Below are 15,618 nucleotides of genomic sequence, written 5' to 3' on the forward strand. Positions count from 1 at the left end.
ACAAAAAGATGTTTATATCAGCAATCATGTTTGGCTAGTTTTAATACAATGCTATGTAAAAGACACTGCCAGCTGTGTATTTATATCTTCTGGTAAAATAATATATGAATACCTCCAAGCGTGTAAGCTTGCGTGACTAGAATCAAAATAGAACCTATTGAGAAGCATAAAGAATCTGGGGGACGAGTTGGCTGTAGGGCAAAGATTATGATTTCTGCTTTATCTCAGATACCTATCTATGACTCCTGCTAAAATAATGCTGAATGCTATTAATGACACGTTATAGGAATATTAAATTATAATTGCTGTACTTTTCTTGCAGACTGATCAACTTGGATAAGGATTTTGAGACATCTATTTCCCATTTAATCGCACTCCTTGTATCCACACCAGCTTGCCAGCATCAAGATAAAACTCAGGTTTTAATTATTAATAGATTCTACTGATACGGAAATTGGTAGTAAAAGACTAAGTTTTGTGTCAATTGCCCGAGTATTTTAGGAGCTAAGATTATGTGGAACCGCAAATTCTAGGCTGAAGTGGCTGTGAGTTCCTTTTTCTTTCTATGTCCTACTATATACAATTGTCACACGTGAGGCATGCCGGCACCTAAGCCAACAAGGAGGGAACAGAAGCGAGGGAGGGAACCTGAGCAACATAGCCTAATACAATGGGGGCTCCCAGCTACACAAATAATTCATGGTACAAAAGGCAAACTTAGCCCCAGTTGAGGATGTTTCTGAGCTCCAAGGGTGTCCAGCTGTTAAGTGGGGCAGGGATAAAAAAAGAAAGTCACTGGGTCAGCTAATACTCAAAAACAAGTGGGCATGAGTTTGAATATGGCAGAAATACAGCCCACGGGCTGGGGTCGGGGGGATGGAGAAAGTAATGGAATTGGTGAAAGGATATAAAAGGCGCAAGGTCTAACCACTGGGTGGGAAGTTTAAGGCTGATAAACGGAGATTTGGGGCAAGGTTCAAGTCAAGATGGACAGGGAGGGGTACTAAAATCTTGGGCAGTGAAAACAAAGGCATCATACCGTGGGGATGAACTGCCCCAAGTGGTAATTCCATTATTCACAGTAAACAAAGTAACAATAGCTACCATCTATTGGCTATTTAGTGTGTGCTCTACATGATGTCTATTTTTAGAGATGAGCAAAGGGACATATGGGAAGACTTCATCACTTGGGCCAAGTCATACAGTTAGTAAAAGCAGAGGTGGAACTTGCATGCAGGCTTTCTGACTCCCAGCACCCGTGCTCTTGGGGCCAAACACTGGTTTGTACCAGGCAAAAGGGGTTCAGTTCTCTGACAAAGTCTCTGTGCTGCTCAGGATTCGATGAGAACCTAGGTGTTCTGCATCAACAGCCAAGGCATCAGAGACTAACTGAAAAGGACTCTGAAGCATTCTCCCTTTCTTCCACACCACCTGACTACAGTGTCTTACATTCAGCAGGCGAATATTCATTGTTGTTTTTTTTCTGCTTTGAAATAGAAATTAGGAAGATTGAATAGAGAAAAAAACAACAAAACCTTCTCCTCTACTACCCCGGAGGGTGGATTTGTGCTGCTAGGGAGAAAGGAATTTTCTTCTCCACAGCATCAAGACGCAATATATATTTTCTTATAAACGAACCTTCGAGATTCACCTGTACTCACCATCTGTACACTTTTGAACAGTTGACCAACTATGTCAATTGACCCAATTTAATAAGTGTGTGTATACCAGGAGTGAGACATCCACTGGGTGGCCACATGGATTCAGTTTGTCTTCCTAGGCATTCTCTATCCCCACAGGCGTCTGGCATATAGTAAGCACTCAGTAGAAGTTGGCGGCTTTTATTGTGTTATTATTATGTACAAAGTAATTGATGTCACAGCTGCAAAGGTTTTAGATTGAGAACCCTCTATTAAAATACTTCTGTATTTCTTGTGGCCATCATTAGAGACTTGGGAAAAGATTAGCTAATGAGGGGCTCAATTCATTAATGAGACAACTCAGTTGTGCTTCTTCTTCCCTTAACAGCAGATCCTCTTACTCTCCAAGGCACTATTTAAACTATTAAAATAACTAATGAGATCATTACTGTTGTCAGACGAGTCCCAGACCGAGCAGATATCTGTACAAGTAATTGTAAAGTATTTATTCCAATAGAATGTCCTACATGCTTACTAACACCCAAAGAGAAAATAAGAGCAGAGCAGAGAACCCACTCCACCGGGACTGGGTCCAAACGTCAGGATGTTATGCCCAGAATTCGTGATCCCCAAAGACCACTAGGGAGCCGAGTCCGATGCAAAAGCAAAAGAGCCTTTATTCGAGCTAGCTCGAGCTCAATCCCCTACCTGCACCGACGCAGCGGTGAGATACCAGGGAGAGAGAGCGAGTTTCAAAAGCACAAAGGTTTTATAGGGGTCTAGGGGCAGTTTGTGAGGTAATGGCTGTGGCCTCAGCCGATTGGCTGGGGAAGGGTCGTGGCCTCGGCCGATTGGCTGGGGAAGGGTCGGAGTCCTGTTATGCAGGTCGCTGGGCATGTTTTGATCAGAAAGTTTGAACGGGTGAGCGGGAGGTTACTCAAGGGGAGGAGGCGCAGTCTGAGGTTTCTGTGATTTTCCCGGAAAAGGGGTCATGTCGGGGACATAGTCACTCAAGGTGGAGAACACAGAACAAGATGGAGTCGGCCGGCGTAGGCCCGCCCTTTCATTCCCCCCTTGTCATGTAACTTACGGACCCAATCATGGGACCGACTGCATTTATGGTGACAAGGGGAACAGAGTTTGGAGGTTTACGCTAAGTTCTGGGAAGCATGTGTCCCTGGGGTGGCTCTGGGAGGTCTAATTAAGTATTGTCCCTGAGCTGGTATCTATGATCTGCCAGGTGATGTTTTGGGGGGTGTGGGGACTCCCGGCAGCATGAGCAATGACAAGCAGAGTTAACAGAGTTACCAATATTAGGTGGGTCGAATGCGCTGGAGCTTGAGCTTGAGCGGGTTGTGTTGGTCCCGACTGATGGCCCATCGCGTGACGAAGTCCTTCCGGATTGAGGAGGGGTCCCCTGGCCGAACGTGGGTGTGATGGACCCAGGTCGCGATGCCGTCTACTTTGAGAGCGGTGGGGGTTGTCAGCACTACAATGTAGGGTCCCTTCCAGCGCGGCTCGAGAGTCTCTCGGTGGTGCCTCTTGACATAGACCCAGTCTCCCGGCTTGTACTGATGAGGTGTCGGGGTCGGGCCAGCCTCGTAGATGGCACGGAGGCGCGGCCAAATGTCCTCGTGCGCCCTCTGGAGCCCTCTCAAGGAAAGAAAAAGTTCTTGATCTTTAAACTCTGCAAGAAGTTCAGCTCGAAGGCTGGGAATAACAGGGGGTGGCCTGCCAAACATGATCTCGTAGGGAGTAAAACCCAGAGTGTAAGGAGTGTTTCTAACCTGGTAAAGGGCGTACGGTAAGAGAGTCACCCAGTCCCCGCCAGTCTCCATGGTTAATTTGGTAAGGGTCTCTTTTAGGGTTCTATTCATTCTTTCTACCTGTCCTGAGCTCTGGGGCCTATAAGCACAATGTAATTTCCAGTTTGCCCCCACCGCCTTGGCTACTGCCTGTGTTACCTGAGAGATAAAAGCTGGTCCATTGTCTGATCCTACCATGGCAGGAAAACCATACCTGGGTAAGATGTCTTCTAGTAGCTTCTTAGCCACCGTCTGAGCCGTTTCATGCTTGGTTGGGTATGCCTCCACCCAGCCAGAGAAGGTGTCTGTAAATACTAAAAGATATTTATAACCATACTTTCCTGGTTTGACTTCAGTGAAGTCGACTTCCCATTGGGCTCCCGGTCTGGTGCCTCTGAGCCTGGTTCCTTTTTTATTTGATGTGGCTCTCACGTTGGTGAGTTGGCAGGTCTTGCAGGCAGATACAACTTGCTCTATTTTGGTGTCCTGTTGGTGAATCTTGATTCCGGCATGTCGGATTAAGTCTTTTAATTTTCGGGCCCCCATGTGAGTAGACCGATGCATGTGCTCTAATATTGAGACTCCGAGCCGGTCTGGCAGCACGAGCTCCTTGTTAGGTGTATACCACCATCCCTTTATCTCCTGGGCCATGGGGAGTTTCTTGATCCGCTGTAACTCCTCCTGGGAGTATTTGGGCTGGTCTGGTAAAACTGGGTCTCCCGGGTCCAGTAGTTGTATGGTCATGGTGGGGACTGGAGTAAGGGCTACTGCCTTGGCTGCCTGGTCAGCCTTTCGATAACCTCTAGCTACTGGGTTATCAGCTTTTTGGTGCCCTTGGCAGTGGATAATGGCTAGCTTGGCAGGAAGCCATAAGGCCGTAAGCAGGTTAAGTATCTCCTGCTTATTTTTTATAGTCCGTCCTTCTGCCGTCAGTAACCCCCTCTCCTGATAAATTGCCCCATGAATATGAGCTGTGGCAAATGCATAACGGCTGTCTGTGTAGATGTTAAGCCGTTTTCCAGCTCGCAGCATCAGCGCCTTGGTGAGGGCTATGAGCTCCGCTCGCTGGGCTGACGTTCCGGAGGGTAGAGCCTCCGCCCATACGGTGTCCGTTTCGGTGACCACCGCTGCACCCGCATACCTGTGTCCATCTCGCACAAAGCTGCTGCCATCAGTGAACCAAGTAGCCTCGGCATCGGGGAGGGGCTGGTCGGTCAGGTCCATCCGGAATCCATGTACTTGTTCCAGGATTCCCGCACAGTCATGTAGTGGAGCACCTAGGTCAGGGTCGGGCAGCAGGGTTGCAGGATTGAGGGCTGCACTGGGGTGGAACCGCACTCGTGGAGGGTTGAGTAGGAGGCTCTGGTAATAAGTCATACGTGTATTGCTCATCCATCTATCCGGAGGCTGTTTCAGGACCCCTTCAATGGCGTGTGGGGTCGTGATCCAGATCTCCTGTCCTAGGGTCAGTTTGTCTGCATCCTTGACTAGGAGTGCTGTCGCCGCAATAATTCTTAGGCATGGCGGCCAGCCGGCAGCCACTGGGTCTAGTTTCTTAGACAGGTAAGCCACTGGGCAGTTCCAGGGGCCTAAGGCTTGAGTTAGAACCCCTTTTGCTATTCCCTTATGTTCGTCTACAAAGAGGTGGAAGGGTTTCGTAATGTCTGGTAGGCCCAGGGCTGGGGCACTTAGGAGGGCCTTTTTTAACCGATTAAAGGCAATTTCTTCTTTTTCAGTCCATTTAAATGTTTTCCCCTCTTTGGTAGCTTCATATAGGGGCCTGGCGATCTCAGCAAAACCTGGAACCCAGAGGCGGCAGTAGCCGGCTGATCCTAGGAATTCCCTCACTTCTCTTCGGGAGGTGGGAGTAGGGATCTTTAGGACAGTTTCTTTTCTGGCATCTGATAACCGCCGCTGTCCGCCCTCCAGGATATATCCCAGGTAACTTACCCTCTCCCTGCATATCTGAGCCTTCTTCGCGGATGCCCGGTACCCTAAAGCCCCCAGGGTAGCCAGCAGGTCCTGGGTCCCTCGCTCACAGTCTTTGGCCGTGTCGGCAGCAATCAGGATGTCATCTACGTACTGTAGGAGGGTGAGGCCAGGGTGCTCCCTTCTGTACTCACCCAGGTCCTCGTGTAGTGCCTCGTCGAAGATGGTGGGTGAATTTTTGAATCCCTGAGGTAGCCGTGTCCAGGTGAGTTGCCCACTGTAGCCCTCCTCCGGATCATGCCACTCGAAGGCGAACAGGGATTGGCTCTGGGGTGCCAGTGGCAGACTGAAGAAGGCGTCCTTTAAATCTAGTACAGTATACCAGACCCTGGAGGGCGCCAAGGAGCTCAAGAGAGTATATGGGTTGGGAACAGTTGGGTGTATGTCCGCGACCCTCTTATTTACTTCCCGGAGGTCTTGTACTGGTCGGTAGTCATTTGTGTGAGGCTTTTTGACCGGCAGTAAGGGGGTGTTCCAGGCAGACTGGCAAGGAACTAGTACCCCTAGGCTTCGTAGTCTCCGGATGTGTGGCTGGATCCCCTTCCGGGCCTCCTGTGACATGGGGTATTGTTTGATCCTTACCGGACTCTCTCCTGGCTTGAGCTCTACCAGGACTGGGGTCCTATGAGCGGCTAGTCCCATCCCCCCCCCCCCAGTCTCTGCCCAAACCGAGGGGAATTCTTGTAGCCATCTGTCTATATTATCCTCTCTCGGGAGCGCCTCCTGGTGGAGGAGGTATTCATCCTCCAGTTTCATGGTCAGTACCTGGATGGGGTGGCCCTTGCCATCGGTGACCTGAGGCCCCCCTTGTCTGAAAGTTATCTGAGCTCCAATCTTGGTCAGTAAGTCCCGTCCTAACAGCGGGTAGGGGCATTCTGGTATTACCATAAAGGAGTGGGATACCCGGCCCGTTCCCAAATCTACTGTTCTTCGGGTAGTCCATGAATACTGGCTCATACCAGTTGCCCCTTGTACCCAGGACTTCTTGCTGGCTAGTTTTCCTTGTGGGGTGCGGAGGACCGAATGTTGTGCTCCGGTGTCGACAAGGAAGTCAACAGGGGTCCCCTCCACTTTAAGAGTTACCCTGGGTTCAGGGAGAGGGTCCGAACCCCGACTCCCCTAATCACTTAGTTCATCTAGCTCTAGGACTTTTACTCGATCAGTCTTGCTTCCTTTCCCACCGGCCCTTTTCAGACAATCTCGGGCCCAATGCCCTATCTCCTTGCAGTATGCGCACTGATCCTTCTGCAGCCTCTGCTTCCCCCCTTTGGTGGTTCTTTTACCTTTTCTTGCGTTGTCTGCCAGCTGCCAGAGACGGCGGTCTCGTTCCTCAGGGGAGTCAGCAGTGGTAGCTAGTAGTATTCTGGCCAGGTCTCGAGTCTGCTTACTGCTGGCAGCCGCCATGGCGCGAGCCTGCTTGTCCTCAGGAAGCTCCCGGTTATTATATACCTTTTCGGCTACCACCAGTAAGTCCTGCAGACTTTTTTCTCCTAGTCTATCTATTTTCTGTAATTTTCTCCTAATGTCTATGGCCGATTGGTTTACAAAGGCCATGATAACAGCTGCCTTGCTTTCCGGAGCCTCTGGATCCATGGGGGTATAGGTACGGAATGCCTCCATGATCCGTTCTAAAAAGGCAGCCGGAGATTCATCTTTTCCCTGTTGTACATTTCCTACCTTGGCCAAATTGGTTGGCTTTCTAGCAGCCATTCGGAGACCCCCCATTAGAGTCTGGCGGTAGACCCGGAGCCTCTCCTTACCTTCTGCCGTGTTGAAATCCCACTGGGGCTGAGTTAAGGGGAAGGAGGCATCTATCTGAGCCTGGTTGGTGGTGGGATTCCCGTCTGTGCCCGGAACTAGTTTTTGGGCCTCGTTGACGATTCTTTCTCTTTCTTCAGTCGTGAACAGGACCTGCAAAAGCTGCTGGCAATTGTCCCACGTGGGCTGATGGGTAAAAAGAACAGAGTCTAATAAATCAATAAGCCCTGCCGGTTTCTCGGAAAACTTAGGATTCTGAGCTTTCCAATTGTAGAGGTCACTAGTGGCAAAAGGCCAATAGTGATGGGGCTGGTTCCCCTCCGCGTCTGGGGGTCCGGTGGCTCGCAGGGGCAGAATAGTGGAGTCGGCGGCGGAGGCGGATTGCTCCCTCTGAGCCCTTTGTCTGGTGAAGGGCGGGCTTCCCACTGGAGCGTTTCCGCCTCCCGCTCTCGGAACAGCGTCTGCCTCCCCCGGAGGGGGAGGATGGTGTTCTTCCAGCATCCTAGAGGGGTTATACGAGGGAGGAAAAATTAATTCTTCTTCAGTACCCCCTGTAAGACAGGGTAGAGGGGTGCTGAAGGCTGGATAAGACTTTTCTTCTTCTTTGTCCCCTGCAAAGCAAGAATGGGTTTTGGCTCCTGAGGGAGCGGGGCTAGGAAGGGCTTAAGCCAAGAGGGTGGGTCTTCTACAAGGTCCTGCCAAGTGATAATGTAAGGGAGCTGATCAAGATGGCCCCTCTTAGGCTGAGAGATGATACTCCTGACTCGGTGGATGGTAGGGAGGTCGAAGGTCCCCTCTGGTGGCCATCCGACATTGAAAGTTGGCCACTCGCTAGAACAAAAAAACTGCCACCGACCCTTTCGGACTTCCACACTGAGGTTGTTAGCTCTTCCCCTCACATCCTTAAAGTGATCAATCATAATACTTAGAGGAGTAGTCTGAGTCTGTCCCATAACGTCCATCCAGTAAGTCCACAGAACAAAACAGAGAAACACAAAAACAGACAAACAGAGGGCCCCTAGAAAATCTTCCAACTCCATGGAAGCAAAACTGAAAGCTAGCTTAGACCTTTGAGGGGATTCCACGTCCCTCCAAAACCGATGAGGGGATTCCACGTCCCTCCAAAACCGATGAGGGGATTCCACGTCCCTCCAAAGATGACGGCCTCACGCCGACCAGCGGGAGCGACCCGCCTCGTCTCAGACCTTTGAGGGGATTCCACGTCCCTCCAGAAGGGAGAATCGGAACGTCTTCCGAAACTCCCGGCCCGTGGTCCTCCAGTGCGTCCACTTAGACCGCGTCGGGCACTACCAGAACTCCAGAAGTGAGCTCACACAGAAAAGACAGAACAAACAGACAGACACTAACCGTGGCCAGTCAGGCTCTCCGGGTCGGGGGTCCCTCGGGGGTCTTGGGGATCCCGGGCCGAGCCCCCAAATGTTATGCCCAGAATTCGTGATCCCCAAAGACCACTAGGGAGCCGAGTCCGATGCAAAAGCAAAAGAGCCTTTATTCGAGCTAGCTCGAGCTCAATCCCCTACCTGCACCGACGCAGCGGTGAGATACCAGGGAGAGAGAGCGAGTTTCAAAAGCACAAAGGTTTTATAGGGGTCTAGGGGCAGTTGGTGAGGTAATGGCTGTGGCCTCAGCCGATTGGCTGGGGAAGGGTCGTGGCCTCGGCCGATTGGCTGGGGAAGGGTCGGAGTCCTGTTATGCAGGTCGCTGGGCGTGTTTTGATCAGGAAGTTTGAACGGGTGAGCGGGAGGTTACTCAAGGGGAGGAGGCGCAGTCTGAGGTTTCTGTGATTTTCCCGGAAAAGGGGTCATGTCGGGGACATAGTCACTCAAGGTGGAGAACACAGAACAAGATGGAGTCGGCCGGCGTAGGCCCGCCCTTTCAAGGAAGGGTAGAGTAACCTAAAAAACACATAACCTAAAACCTAACCTAAAACACATTTTAGTCAAATGTGTGAATACAGTTATTCCTTTTTTTAAGGTTGAATTTTTCTATGATTTTTAATTTTTTTATGTTCGTTTATTTTTTTGAAAGACATAGAGAGACAAGCACAAGTTGGGGAGGGGCAGAGAGAAGAGACACAGAATCGGAAGCAGGCTCCAGGCTCCGAGCTGTCAGCACGGAGCCCGACACGGGGCTCGAACTCACAAACTGCGAGATCACGACCTGAGCTGAAGTCGGACGCTTAACCAACTGAGCCACCCTGGTGCCCCTTTTCTATGATTTTTAAAATGAGTGAACACAAAGGCCTTAATTGTCAACAGATTCACATGAAGTAGGAGTCATACCTGACAGACTGTTATTGATGATTAGTAAAATATATACTATATAATTAAAAGCATGTGTGACATCAATACCTAGGGATTCCCAAGTCCAGCAGACAGAACTTCCTGAGTCCCTGTTTCTTCTGGGATGGATTTTGATTTCTGAGAGGGAACTGTGTGAGGGATAGGTTAGCAAGAAGCTGCCATTGAATTTAGGTCCTCTTAGCTTATTTATCTTCTAGTATCATGTAGCTTTCTCTGGTTCCAACATTCATTCTTCAGGGCAGCCGCTACCCGTGAATTGCAGGTTTATTGGCGATAAACAATCTTTTCTAGACAGGCTAAGAATATCTTGCTAAAAGCATTTCTAGATGAGTAATCGGTACACAGCAACCCCGGAAAGACCCTGATTTAACACCACTTCATGCTTGTAAGGGGTTCTGCTTAGGGCCAAGTTTGCTTCTGGTGTTCCTAAGAAGGGAGAGAAATGGTTTAGAGACCTTCCAATAACCCTTTCCTTCCTGAGAACAAAGAGAAGCCGGCTGGAATGTGAAACGCATTTGAAATATACAATGGCCAGCTGTGATTTTCAGAACATCAAGTGCTATCAAGGGTCAACCATTGAAATTCCAGACTGTGAATGCAGCCAAGTATTAAAATCACCATTATTCTATACCACAATGAATCAAAAATAAAGTCTTCGTGATATTTAAGAAAATAAAGCCCTATTTTCCACTCTAATCATTTTTTAATCCAACCTAATCCCCTCAGAGGAAAACAATTTGTATAAAAAACCAGTGATGACTGTTTTTGGCATATCTCAATGTTTATCTACAAAAATCATGCTTTGGAAGTGACAGGAAGGATAGTGTGAGTAAACATAGTTCTTACATAATGAACTCCTTCTATAGTTAATGTCCTTTATTTTACTCATTCACTGCATAAAATGCAATCAGATTACTAAACACTTCTATAATCTTAAAAATGATGTCAACTTGTAAATAATGGTCTTATTATATGAAAATCTTGTAACCAAAACAATATTTGATTTTATTGTAAGAATATCTAAGTACTGGAGGTAAGAAGAAATGGATGTGGCTTTTTCTACTTGCGTTTCATTTATTCTTTACTGTGTGCTTATGCCCCAGTTATCTTAATGTTAGAGATGGGACCAGAATCAATCTTTTGACTTCTCTGCTTTTCTTTCCTAAAAGAGGCGGGTAAACTGACAACCAAGCTAGAGCTGGGGGTGTATGATGTATAGAAATATGCAATCATACCCTGAGAATGGACACACACCTGAACAATGCTCAGTACATACATTTTTTTTTTTTTTTTTTTGGTGAATCAGGAGAATCTGTGTTCCCTACTTTGTGTTTTTGAACTTATTTTTATATAGGATTCTGGAGATAGATAAGGAATCAGCTGTATGTTTCACACTTATTCATCCACTGTGTTCAAAGGCCTATGACATGTTTGTTATTGTGCATAACAAGAATAACCAAAGTCCCTTCCCCATGACACCCCACGGTCTGATGGGCAGTTAGATATCCAAAAAGGTCATTATGAGCCACAGAATAAATCCTACCCTGTATTATGTGTAAATGCACTAGGAATACAGAGAAGTGAATGCATAATTGTGTCCAGAGAAAATTTTAATTCAAGTGGTGATAGTTTTGTGGTTAGAATTAATAGTTAGAGGTTTTCCGAGTGTCAGTGGAAGGGTAGGGAATAGCAGTATATGTGGAAGAAAAAGCAAGTGCCATGACAGATGTACTAAGTGCCAGGCAGCCCCACTCCCTCGGGCTTCCCTCTGGAAAGAATTTTGGGAATTTTCCATCTCATCCAGGTGGCCTGCTAGTTTGCTTATGGAAATTGTTCCCATGGATCGGGAGGATACACCGAGGAGGCAATGAAATTTTCATAAGGCAATGGACTGGTGGAAAAAACCTCTCTCAAACTGAGGATGTTAAAAATCAAGGAGTACAATGGGGTGTTAATGATGGAACACGTGAAGATTAATTTTGAAGGAGAAACCACATCAAATGCCTAAGGATCTACATATAAGAGTCACATAATCACGACTCTTCTCGTCTTTATGATTGCAGCTCTTTCCTTTTATACCAGTTATTGGTAGCAGAAATGATAAATAACGAGGTGTCAAAGTAGTGACTATAATTGACTGAAAATGGGAAGCTCCCTTGACCTCTTTCAGATTTGTCAAGACCCATCTGTTAGTCCATTTGCTAACCCTGGGTGCCCAGACACGCGTCCAGGTAGGGCTTAAAATTCAGGGAATTCCTTTGCCTACACCATCCTACGTTGAGATCTATCTGGCATAATATCAGTGCATTTTACTGCAATGAAAGTGAGCTTTTGACAAACTTTGAGAACTTGCTATTTTTTAATCCACTCAATTAACATAGAAGAGGGGTAAGAGCTTAAATATTCAACTGAGTTTAAATACAGTGAGCTCACTGTATTCAAATGGATCTCCAAAATTGATGGGCACTGAAAGTCCAGCAACAAAATGCCAGACCCACACAAAGTACATAAAGGGTTAAGAAACACATGGGAACATGGCCCTGGGTGAATAGCTTGGGCAGATGTTGTGGGGCTCAACCTGCCTTTCTGATGCTCGCTTCACAGGAAGGTCACCTTCAAAGGGCCAGTGACAGATCTGCACTATTTAAATGAACTTGGGTGGGTCTGCACATTCATGGGACCTTCTATCTTTGTCCTGGGATGAATCAAAGTCCCCAAATGCTGATTCTAATAAGAAAATGCAGACTCCTAACCATGTTCATGAAAATTTGCACCCTTGGTTTTCCCATATAATCTAACACAGCTCAGATTCTCCTTCAATCTCTACTCTCTCTCTCAAACATTCTCAAAACGTACTATCTAAATGCTTGTCATGAGAGATGTCACGAGGGGTGGCACCCTGCCCAAATAGACTGGTTATGTTAAACTAGATGCTGTCTTCTATTCTTATGCAAGTTTTGACTTCCATGCATGGTTTCCCAGACAGATGTTTTATAAAGTTTACAGACTTCTGTCCTCAATGTCAAATCATAGGAAATCATGGTGTTGTGTTCAGCAGCATTATGGCTTTTGCTAAATAGCTATTTAAAACATTTTATGTAGTGCCTGCACTTGATATTTAATCAAGTACATATATTTTCATTGATAAATCTGTGCCTGTTTCAAGGGAAATTTTGTCCATATGCTCCTAATTAATTTGCCTTTAGCTCACCAAATGTTGAACATGAGTAGGATTTTCAGTACAGGTCACTGGAAATTAACTTGCTTTCAAATTCTGTAAATGACAGATTATTTCAATGAGGAATCTTAGTGTAGTAACATATAATGCCAAACTAATCATTTATTGATGCAAAATAGAAGATGAAAGTCAATTTTTACCTGGTAATTATTTTATTTCCTGTTTCCAGAAAACCAGTGAACCAAAATAGGAAAAAAAAAAAATCCAAATTGAGGAAATTTATTGTATTTAATTCACTTTAGTAATTAACATTCCTCCTGTTCCATAATGGATTTGAGGTGACTTACAAAGAAAAAAAAAAAAAACATACAAGCTAACAAAATGAAGTTAGAAATAGAAGTTGCCTATTGCATATCTTAAGTAAAGCAAACAGGACTTTTTAAAGAGTTTGGCTGAGAGGGGCACCTGGGTGGCTCAGTCGGTTAAGCACCGACTTCAGCTCAGGTCATGATCTCAAGGTTCCGGAGTTTCAGCCCCCGCCTTGGGCTCTGTGCTGACATCGCAGAGCCTGGATCCTGCCTCGGATTCTGTGTCTCCCTCTCTCTCTGCTCCTTTCCCACTTGTGCTCTGTCTCTCTCTGTCTCTCAAAAATAAATAAACATTAAAAAAAAAAAAGAAGAAGGTTTGGCTGAAATACTACCCTTTGCCAAACACAAACCTGATTCAGGAAGAGAACGAGGAGATTGGGGCATTACGTTTTCCAAGGCATAAACAGTCAAGTATAAAGAACCTTGGTGCACTTCAGTGTAAGGTTAAGGTTAAGACCTGGGTTGGTCTGTTTCTGTCTTGGTGGCTGATCTCATTCCAATTACAACAGTCCTGATGATGAGACAGGGAGATGGTCCGCTAGGGCCGCCCTGGGACACCAAGAAGTGAGTCCTAGGTGGGGCCAGGTGAATTTTACTGGTACCTGTGCCCAACTCAATCCCCAGGGGAAAGTAATGAGGCAATTTTGGAGGTCATTACCCATGAGTTTCTAAAAAATGCCTTGCTTTCTAGCAAGCAGGTGTAAGCATCTAGGCAGAGGCCGTAGAAGCAAGTCTGACTTTCTCCACGCACCTTGCCTACCTCAGCATCTTCCCTCATTGCCTCACAATTCGCCCCAATTCAGGGCCTATCACCGCTTCTTTCTCTCTCTCTCTTCCCTGCCACGCTTTTGGATCTCCTCTCCAATCTCCGAATCCTACGTACCACCCAAGAACACCTTTCGAATACGGGATTCCATAGTTACGGAAGATTGAACCCAAGCATCCAACTTTGTTTCCCCACAACACAGAAGCTCTATCTCATGTCAATAAATGTAATTTCGAGAAATGAAGGCAAAAGGAGAGAGCAAGACAGGAGACAACAACACACAGTTTGGTAGGTGAAACATGGGCATAGATAAGTGGTAATCTACTTAGGAAGCCTAAGCAATTCAAATTCTAAACCAGCAGAAAGCTAAAGCTAAAAAAAACCAAAAATCTGACTTAAAGCCCAGAATTCAAGAAATAATCAACAGAATTTTAAAGAGACTCAAATAGGTGGCACCAGGTACCTCTTCAGTAGGAGTGAAGAGGGGTGGGCCGATATACAAAATAAATTTCTTAAAGCTTTTTCCGTAGAAGCCTAGATCGCTTTCCTTGACACCACTGGATAACTTCCCTTCTTCACTACTGTAAAAGGGGAAATTCTAGAGAGGGTAAAATGAGGGGCCTCTGCCTTGGCGTACAGAAAGCACAAACATACTTCATTGAAACCCAAAGGATTAAGTTTGAATGCTAATCCCCTCCATGCTTCTTTCCCTGCTCACGCTTTCCCACACTTTACTTCCAGGTAGCAGATGGGGAAAAACCTTCTCTAAGGAATAGGATTAGCCCGAGAGGAAAAAAGCCACTCTGATTATTTCCAACATTAGACTTTCCCAGAAGCTGTGTCCAACCTGATCACCCTACAGTCTCACTGCCAATCGTATGTTTGGTCCTTCACTCATATATGATCAGACAACTCATGATTACCGACATCTGGAGACGACCTCCAGCAGGGGAGAAAAGAAAAAGACAAAAACAAAGGCAATAAGTAAAAAGCAATTTGGAGAAAATATAAATTTCGCAGACAAAGAAAACCTGAAAAGCTAACTTAGGTCTTCAAAATGATAAGCAAAGGTGTTACATCCATCAGCTGAGAAGACAATGCAGCAAAAAGACGGGAGCTTCCTAATATAAAAACACCTCTTAGAACTTACAAGGGTTATGGCAGAAAGGAAAACAATAGATATTAAAAAGTGAAACTCAAGAAATGTCACATAAAATAGAGCAACAAATGAGAAAAAAAAAAGTGACATAAAAAAATTAAAGGATCAGTCTAGGAGATGTATCATCTGAAAAACAAGTTCCAAAAAGAGAACAAAGACAATAGAGGGGGGATATCTTGGTTTTTTGTTTGTTTGTTTTTGTTTTTGTTTTAATTCCAAAGCACTTCTAGCAGAATTGGCAGAGGAGGAGGATCCTAAGCTCACCTTGACCCACGGGTACACCTGGATAACACCCACATCAGTGTAAATAACCCAGAAAATGACCAGAAGTCTGACAGAACAGACTCTCCACAGTTAACAAAGGAGAGGCTATATCAAGGAGGGTAGGAGAGCAGAGATAGGATCAGGAGCCAAATGGACCCAAAGGACTGTCCACGGGAGGGAAGGACACTGCTGGCAGGGAGAAGGGAGAGGAGCAGACCGCCTGACCCCATGCCAGGCACCCCAGGCACTGGGGACTCATGCAAGGAAGACGAATCTCCCTAACATTTGGCTTTGAAAACCAGGGGGTCCTGGCTTCCCAAGTTCTTAACAATCAGTGGGGCTCAACACCTGGAACTTTAAAAACATC

General features: G+C 46.4%; 1 protein-coding gene across 1 annotated transcript; it reads right to left on the reverse strand.

The window, feature by feature from the left end:
- Window positions 1–2,542: 2,542 nt before the first annotated feature.
- On the reverse strand, window positions 2,543–9,130 carry LOC125923454 (uncharacterized). The gene is given in 2 exon segments (XM_049631774.1): window positions 2,543–7,707; window positions 7,743–9,130. Coding segments are annotated over 2 exon segments (5,244 nt in total). The 5' UTR covers window positions 8,233–9,130; the 3' UTR covers window positions 2,543–2,953.
- Between the last annotated feature and the right edge of the window lie 6,488 nt (window positions 9,131–15,618).

This window comes from Panthera uncia, chromosome B1, assembly GCF_023721935.1.
Source record: "Panthera uncia isolate 11264 chromosome B1, Puncia_PCG_1.0, whole genome shotgun sequence".
Classification (NCBI taxonomy): domain Eukaryota; kingdom Metazoa; phylum Chordata; class Mammalia; order Carnivora; family Felidae; genus Panthera; species Panthera uncia.